The 8924-nt window shown below is 42.3% G+C and overlaps 1 protein-coding gene across 1 annotated transcript in view; it reads right to left on the reverse strand.

The window, feature by feature from the left end:
- LRRC48 (leucine rich repeat containing 48) overlaps positions 1 to 7843 on the reverse strand; it is a 126856-nt gene extending 119013 nt beyond the window's left edge. Inside the window, exon 1 of the mRNA XM_006875550.1 lies at positions 7684 to 7843. Within this exon, the coding sequence (XP_006875612.1) occupies positions 7684 to 7843 (160 nt within the window). The remainder of the gene's footprint in view (positions 1 to 7683) is intronic.
- Between the last annotated feature and the right edge of the window lie 1081 nt (positions 7844 to 8924).

Genomic DNA, 8924 nt, shown 5'->3' on the forward strand with positions numbered 1-8924 from the left:
TGTGTGTGAGATGTGTCTCATGTAGACAGCATATTGAAGGATCTTGTTTTCTTATTCATTCTGTCACCCTACATCTCTTAACTGGTGCATATATTTGGTTGACAGTCAGTGTAATTATCCATAGGTATGGATTAATTGCTGCCATTATGTTTGGTATTTTGTGTGTATGCTGTTGCTGCTTTCTTTGTTCTGTGTGTCTTCCTTTGCTGAATTCATGCTTTTTGTGTTCTTTCTTGTGAGTTTCCTCATAATTTTAATGTTTCCATGTTCTTCTTGGATTTTCATTTTCTTGGTATGTTCTGAAGTGTTAATTTTCTTTGAGGTTACCTTGTTGTCCATTAACTTTTCCCTTCATTTACAGCAGTCTATTTTATCCTGTAATCTACCTGACCTTCTGACCATGTGGATCTCTGTTCCTATGAGTTTGCATCTTTTATATTGTAATTGTTTTGATTATAGATTGGCCTCCCAGATTCTCTGAATTTGTTCTTATAGTTTTGCTCTGTTCTTGACTCTTCCTTGTGTCAATTTAGTTCTGGGAGGTGCTGCCACGTATGTCCATCTCTGGTTGTCTGTTCTTGTTGGTTCTCAGCCCACAGTACTCCCTTTAGGATGTTTTGTAGTGCAGGGTTGGCTTTAGAAAAATCCCTTTGCTTCTGTTTACCTTGGAATGTTTTGATCACACCATTGTATTTGATTGATAGCTTTGCTGGATAAATGATTCTTGGTTGGCAGTTTTTTTCTTTCAGGGTTTTATATAACTCTCCCCATTGCCTTCTTGCTTGCATGGTTTCTGCTGAGAGATTCGAGCTTAATCTGACTTGCTTGCTTTTGTATGTAACACTTCTCTTTTCTCTAGGTGCTTTCAGGAGTGCCTCCTTATCTTTGATTTTGGAGAGCTTGATTATGATATGTCTTGGTGATTTTCTTTTGGGGTCTGTCCTTCCTGGGGTTCATTGAACTTCTTGAATGTTTACCTTTTCACTTTTCAGGATGCTAAGAGAAATTTTCTTCCAGCAGTTCTTCAACTATTTCCTCTATGGACTTGTGTGATTCTTCTTGTTCTGGAATGCTGATAATTCTTAAGTTATTCCTCTTCATGTTGTCCAACATGAATCTTAGACCTTCTTCAGTTTTTTTAATTCTTTTTTTCTGTTTGTTCTTCTATGTTAGTGATATTGAGAGATTTGTCTTCCAGCTCACTGGCTCTGCCTTCCATTTCTTCTATTCTACTCCTTTGCCCTTTCAGTGTATTGTCTATTTCTGATATTGTATTACTGATCATTTGGACCTCTTTCTGTAGGTTCTGAATTGTTACCAATGCTGTATCTATCTTATTTGATTGTTCCTGTAGCACTTTCCTGACTTCTTCCTTATGTTTCTCAACTCAATTGTAAAGTGTTTTGAAACATTTTATAAAATCAGTTTTCTGAACTCCTTCTCAGGCAATTCCAAGGCCTACCTTCCTTCCAGAATGGAGTCCAGGTCTATCTCTAGGTCATTTGTCTCAGACATTTTATCTTGTTTTTGGACATGTGATTATCTGCTTTTGCTTCTTGGACATGTGTAGTGTTTATCTGTGGCCTTAATACTTAATTGAGTATGTGTTTTGTTATTTTTTATGCTTTCTGGTTGCCTCTAGGTAGATGTGATCAGGATGTGGCCTTCCCTTTTCACTCTTCTTATTGCTTAAGTCAGAGTAACTTTCACAGGTATTGTCTACCTCCCTGGTATATGGCAATTGGTAATGGTTCTTGCCTGGGTTTTGGTGTTTTATAGAGTGTGATTGTAGCTTGACTATATGGCAGCAGTTGTTGTCTCTTCTTGGGTAATATAGGGAGAGAAAGAGCTACCCAGGGGTGGAAGGGAGCGCATAAAACAGCAAAACAGCAACAGCAAAAAAACGAGAAAAAAAAAAAGCCACCAAAAAAACGACAACAACAACAAAAAAATAGATTGGATACTGTAGTCTATAATCTCAGAAAAGGGAGAGGAGTGAGAGAAGAAGAAGAAAAAAACCTGTAGCCTAATATGAGTATGACTTTAAAGTCCTCTTTCAGATTATAGCCTTCAAAGCTGTCTGATAGATTTCAAGATACCACTGTTGGTTGTTATGCTATACCTCAGGATTTAATTTAATTTTTGGCCTGTTTTGTTTTAAAACTCTCTTTCATTCTCCACACCCCTTGTTCTGGCATCTTCCTTATTAAAAAACAAAAAACAGTTCAGGGCTGGCTCTTGGACTGAGAGTATCTGTGCACATGTGTGGCAGAAGAACCCACCATTGGTGGGGACAGGGGGTGTCCACTCGCTCAGGCACCCTCTCTAGTCACCAGAATGGAGATGCACAAACAGTGTGGAGGGGGCAATGAACAGATACCAAAAATAAAAAGAAAATCAGAACAAAGCAAAATCGACAAAGTGTATTGTCCACCTTTGCTCCGAGGTTCCTGAGGTGTTTTTCCATGGTGTGTCTGATCCTCTGCTTGGTCTTGCCATTTGGTCTTGTCCAAGTTGTACACAATTCAAAAGTACACAATTTCTTACTTCCGCTACAAGTTCCACTAGCTATAAGCCTTCAAACTTTTAAAATATTCCTACCTATGTGGTTCCGAGTTTTGGAGCTCTGCCCTGAATCTGTGGTATTGCTGACGGTGAACTCACTGCACCTCCACCCTAGTCGCCATCAAGCCCCACCCGAGACCATTCAGTTTTAAGCAGGTACTGTGGCCTCCTTCCCTTTCTTTGATTTTGCACGCAGTAGTTTTTGTTGAGCAGATCCATGCTCATGCATAGCTCTGGGGAGTGGGGGGTGTCCAGTCACTCAGGCACCCCCTCTAGTAACCAGAGTGTAGGTGCACAGACAGTGTGAGACCAATGAACAGAAAAAAAAAAAAAAAAGAATGTCCACACTTTTATCTGTTATTACTGAGGATTTGTCAGACCTCTCTGGTGGAAGCACATCTCTGATCCTTCACCCTCTCTGTCATGTGCTAGATGGTCGATCTGGGACCCACTGGCAGCCTCAGATCAGAAAACACCATCTTTCTTGCTTCTGCTACAAATCCTACTACCAGTAAGCCTTCAATCTTTCTAAATATTCCTTTACATATAGTTCAGAGTTCTTGTATCATTCCCTGAATCTACTTTGTATGGTATTCTGTGTTATTGCTGGCAGAGGTCTGCACAGCACTTCTCCCTTAATCTGGCATTAAGCCCTGTCTCTCTGGTCCTGAGAGATTTTATTCCATTCATATCATCACAGTCAGCTCTACTTTGAGGTGGCAGCTCTTCCCCAACAGCATTTTGAGTGCCTTCCAAAATGAGGGGCTCATCTTCTGGCACTACATTCGACAATATTCTGGTGCTCTTCATCATGTTCCAATATTCAATAATCTGGTGTTGACAGTGTTCTACTGCTACTCATAAGGTTTTCAGTGACTAACTATTCGGAAGTAGTTTCTCGCTCCTCTTCCCAGTTTGTCTTCATCTGAAATATTTAAAATACTGGTGGTATTTAAAACACCAGTGGCATAGCTTCCAGAATTACAGCAACACAGAAGCTACCACAGAATGACAAACTGACAGATGAGTGGTGGCTTTTGCCCATAGAATCTTTCAATACTGCAACTTGAGGCTAAATTTTTTTCTTCAGTTCTTTCAGCTTGAGAAATGCTGAGTGTGTTCTTCTTTTTTGGTTTTCTAACTCCAAGTCTTCGCACACTTCATCATAATACTTGATCTTGTCTTTTTGAGCTTCCCTTTTAAACTTTCTGTTCAACTCTTTTATTTCCTCATTTCTTCATTTTGCTTTGGTATTTCTATACTGGGAAGTAAGTTTCAGAATCTTTTCTGACACACATTTTGGTCTTTTCCTTCTTTCTTGTTTTCTTTATGATTGTTTGCTTTCTTCCTGTACGATGTTCTTGATGCCATTCCACAACTATTCTGCTCTTCAGTCATTAGTGTCTAATGCATCAAATCTGTCCTTGAGATAGTCTCTAAATTCAGATAGGATATGTTCAAAATCATATTTTGGCTCTCATGGACTTGTTTTAATGTTCTTCAGCTTCAGCCTGAACTTGCATAAGAGCAATTGATGGTCTGTTCTACAGTCTGCCTCTGGCCTTGTTTTGGCTGATGATATTGAGATTTTCCACCATCTCTTCCCACAGATGTAGTCAATTTGATTTCTGTGTATTCCATCAGGTGAGGTCCATGTGTATTGTTATCTTTTATGTTGTGTAAAAAATGTATTTACAATGAAGAAGTCATTGGTCTTGCAGAATTCTATCATGAGATCTTTGTTATCATTTCTATCACCAAGGCCATATTTTCCAACTACTCATCTCTGTTACAACCTTTACATTTCAATCATAAGAAATTATCATTACATTTTGATGGCATGTTTAGAAGCCACATATAATTGTTGTTTATTTGTCACTTTTTCTGTTTTGTTTTGTTTTTTGGTAACAATTTCTGAAACTTATAAAATTAGAATATGCTCAATTAAAAGGAATAAAGCAAAAATCAGCTGTTTGAAAATATTCTTAAACATTCATTCTAGGTCTCAGTTTCAAGGCTCATTTAATCTTTCTTGAGCATTTATTGAACATCTTCTATTGTGTGAGGGGATATTGGTGTTTCCATGGTACAATTCTCACTGAGTTCCATTCCTGACCAATGAACTTCATATGCAGCCACCACCCATCTGTCAGTGAAAGCTTGTGTGCTGTTTTGATGCTGAACAGGTGTCAACAGAGCTTCCAGACTATGGAGATTAGGAAGAAAGGCCTGACAACCTATTTCTGAAAATCAGCCAACAGTCTGATCTTCCAATGATCATAGGGCTGGTGCAAGAACTGGAGAGCATTTAGTTCCATATGTATGAGGGACTACGGACCAGGGGCAACTCAGCAGCAGCTAACAACAATTTTGTGCCTGGCAGTTCCTTTCCTCTGGCTATTCATGCCTGGGCTGAATGGGAATCACTATTGTATACTGACTGCTCACTTCCTGCCAAGCACTAATTTGGAAAGTACATACCCTCTCACTTCAGCCCACGACCACCACACAGTTATTGTTGTTAGGTCTTGTCAAACCGGTTCTGACTCATAACAACCCCATGTATAACAAAACGAAACACTGCCCAGTCCTACGCTATCTTCATAGTTGTTATATTTGAGCCCATTGTTGCTGTCATATCAATCCATCTCATTGGGTTGCTCCTCTTTTTCGCTGACCTTCCACTTTACCAAGCATGATGTCCTTCTCCAGGGACTGGTCCCTCCTGATAACATGCCGGAAGTACAGGAGACAGAGTCTCATCACCCTTGCTTCTGAGGAGCATTCTGGCTCTACTTCCTTCAAAACAGATTTGTTTGTTCTTCTGGCAGTCTATGGCATTTTCAATATTCTTTGCCAGCACCATAATTCAAAGGCATCACATGCATATGAGACAACTGTAACCACCATGGCTTTGGTCAGGTGCAACTTAGTGACATCTTTGCTCTAGAACACTTTAAAGAGGTCTTGTGCTGCATATTTGCCCAATGTGGTTTGATTTCTTAACTGCTGCTTCCATGTGGTTCCAAGTAAAATGAAATCCTTGACAACTTCAATCTTTTCTCCATTTTTCATGTTGTGAGGATTTTTGTTTTCTTTACATTGAGTTTAATCCACACTGAAGGTTGTAGTTTTTGTTGTTTTAATTTTATCATCACCATAATTCAAAGGCATCACATGCATATGAGGCAAATATAGCCACCATGGCTTTGGTCAGGTGCAACTTAGTGACATCTTTGCCCTAGAACAGGAAGCAAGCAAGGTTGTGTCACCTGCATATTGTAGGTTGTTAATGAGCCTTTCTCCAATTCTGATGTTGCATTCTTCTTCACATAGTCCATTTTCTCATATTATTTGCTCAGCATTCAGACAGAATAAGTATGGTGAAAGGATACAACCCTCATGCACACCTTTCCTGATTCTAAACCATTCATCAGTATTCCCATATTCTGTTCACGTACAGGTTCCTCATGAGCACATTAAGTGTTCTGGAATTCCCATTCTTCAGTTGTTATCTGTAGTTTGTTTTGATGCACACAGTTGAATGTCTTTGCATAATCAATAAAGCACAAGTAAAAATCCTTTTGGTATTCTCTGCTTTCAGCCATGATCCATCTGATGTCAGCAATGATATTCTTCATTCCACATCATCTTTGGAATCTGGCTTGAATTTCTGACAGCTCTCTGTCAGTGTACTGCAGCAACTGTTTATGAATTATATTCAGCAAAATTTTACTTGTATGTGATGGCTGGTGTAGTTGATCTTGCAGTTCAAACTGACCTTTTGGTCCAGTGCATTATCTCACAACTCTACACCTGTGCTATTATTTTTCCCAATATACAGATGAGGAAATTGAGGCTCAGAAACCTTGTGCAACTTGCCAAGGTTATGCACCTAGGAAGTGTTGACCAATGCCACCCAGCTCATCCCTTGTTTTAAGGACTGTCTATATACTGGAGTCCTGGTATGGTGATGAATGTTAATGCTCTGGACTGCAAAGTCAGTTTGAATTGCAAGGTCAGCAGTTCAAGCTCACCAGTTACTCATCAGAAACCCTATATAGGGTCATTACAGGTCAGAAGCAACTTGATGGCACTTAACAACAACATACATTGTGGTTAAATTCATATCATTTTACTTGTTAAAGGTCCATTCTCCATCTCCTCCCCCCTAGAATGCACTCCCCGAGAAGATCTCTATCTGGCTTGTCTGTTGCTACAGCATTGACATAGAGAATGTCCCCAACACTTACAGTGCTTGGCAAATACTCACTGGAGGCAAGAGAGGTAGAGGGCTAGGCCTACCACGTGGCCCTGAAGGCTGGACACACCCACACTCCCTATTCCCCCTAAGGGACCCAGTGCTGAACTGCCCAGTTATTCCTCCCCTAGGCTCCCAGGGATGGGTAAGACGGGTGCCTGTACTACCACTTCCTGGTTTGGGGCCACATTTCTTAGAATGTGTTTCTGGTGCAGAACCATTTCATCCCTGGATCCGAAGCTGCCGTCTAAGGTTCTCACCACTTGCACTCCTGGTTTGGTTTTCCCAGGCACCTGCTCCGGCCCTGATCTTAGATAGATACCTTTCTACTAGGGGTCCTGCCTTCACCTTTTACCCTATAAAAACTCGCACCCTGGGGCATCTATCCACAGGCAGTATTGCTACTCCTGAGAGCTTTCCTGCCTGAGAGGCCTGAGCCCCTCCTCAGTCACCCCTCTTCTGAAGCTGACCCTCCTCTCCATGTTTCCCATTCCTGGGTCCTGGCTAGCTGGACCACCCACCTACCAGGGATACCCACCCACTCCAATGACACCACAAGGAATGTGTGCTGGAAATAGCATGGCCTTTGACATGACATTTAGATTTGAAGTGTCTATCTTTTCCTCTGTTTTTAGTCAGAATCAAGAGTGTTGTAGATATTCAATGCTAACGACACCTAGACAACAGCACTTGTTCATTTTTGAAAGCATGGTTTTAAAAACATCTGGTGTTTCTGTGCTTTCAAACCCTGCAGGTCTTGATGCTGATGTGAGTTTTGACATGGCAATCCAGGCTTGAGGTTGAGAGAAAAGAAGACAGGATACTCCCCACCCCCAGATGGACCCAGGGGTACGCACTTTGGAAGTCCAGCTGCAGGGACAAGACATCCTTGAAGAGGATGCCCTCCTGCTTGGCCAGCTGCCCAGCCTCCTCACGGGGGCCCTGCTTAGCCACCACCAGCTTCAGCAAGTTGTCATCAATTACTCTTGGTTCCATTGATTCACACTGTAGGTTCATGTCCCCACAGGTCTCCTGAAAAACAAGACAGGGCCCTGTACACAGCTTCTTCCTTTCTTTAGGTTAGAGATGGCTAGGACTTCTTGAAAGGGGCCTTGGGACATCAAGACAGTGACAGACACACTAGAGCTGTCCCTGAATTCAAAGTTCACTCTTTGGCCCTTAGCCCCAGTGATTGTGTCTATTCTGATCTCCTTCACCTCCACACTTCAGCTCTCCTCAGGCCTAGGCCTGGACTCTCTGTGCCCATCATGGCACCACATTTTGACTGGGCTCCCTACCAGACTGGCGTTCCCTGTGGCTTCTACCTCCTGGCTGCCTTGCAAGCTGCCCTGTGCACAGAAGAAACCGATATGCACATTGTCCCTGAGAAGGGTATGTACGGGGCTGTGGACTGAGCACGCCTGTCAGAGTACACAGCGCAATCTGGGAGGAAGTGGGGAGCTGGGCAGTGGCCTGACTCATGGAAGCAAAGGAAGCAGGGAAATGAGGCAGTTGAACCTGGATGGTCCAGAAAAGACAAAAGGCTTAACACGCGGACCCAAACACAGACTGCCTGCTGACAACCAGGTCTTGGGAGGCTGAATGCTGAGCAGGTTTTAGGGGTTCCACGAAGTTCTTGGTTTCTCACAATGAGGACTCTTTTCCTTAAGCTAACGCAGGGAAGTTTCTATTGCTGATGGGCCAAAGGGCTTTGGCTGCCAAAGAAGAGGGTATCTGTAGGTCAGGTTAGTCACACTGCAGGCTGATCTCCCACTGCTAACCCTGACTGGACAGAGCCCTGGCCCTAGGAACCTGGTCTCTTTTTCATCATCCTCAACCCCCTTGACAAAGACATCTAAAAGGACTAGGCCCTCCATGAAGGCACACTCCCCAGTAAGTCTGCTGAAAACTCCTGAACCTTCTGGAAACTCTAGCCTCCCCTGTACTCTCCATCCTGGCTTCCTGGCATCTCACTTTCCTGCCAGCTTTACCTCCTACTTTACCTCTGGGTCTCACAGAAACTCTTTTTCCTGTTGTCCCTCCCGACTGAGTCTGCTGGAGAGACTCCTAATATTGAGCAGTGGTCTAACTCACTTCT

This window comes from Chrysochloris asiatica, unplaced genomic scaffold, assembly GCF_000296735.1.
Source record: "Chrysochloris asiatica unplaced genomic scaffold, ChrAsi1.0 scaffold00331, whole genome shotgun sequence".
NCBI lineage: Eukaryota > Metazoa > Chordata > Mammalia > Afrosoricida > Chrysochloridae > Chrysochloris > Chrysochloris asiatica.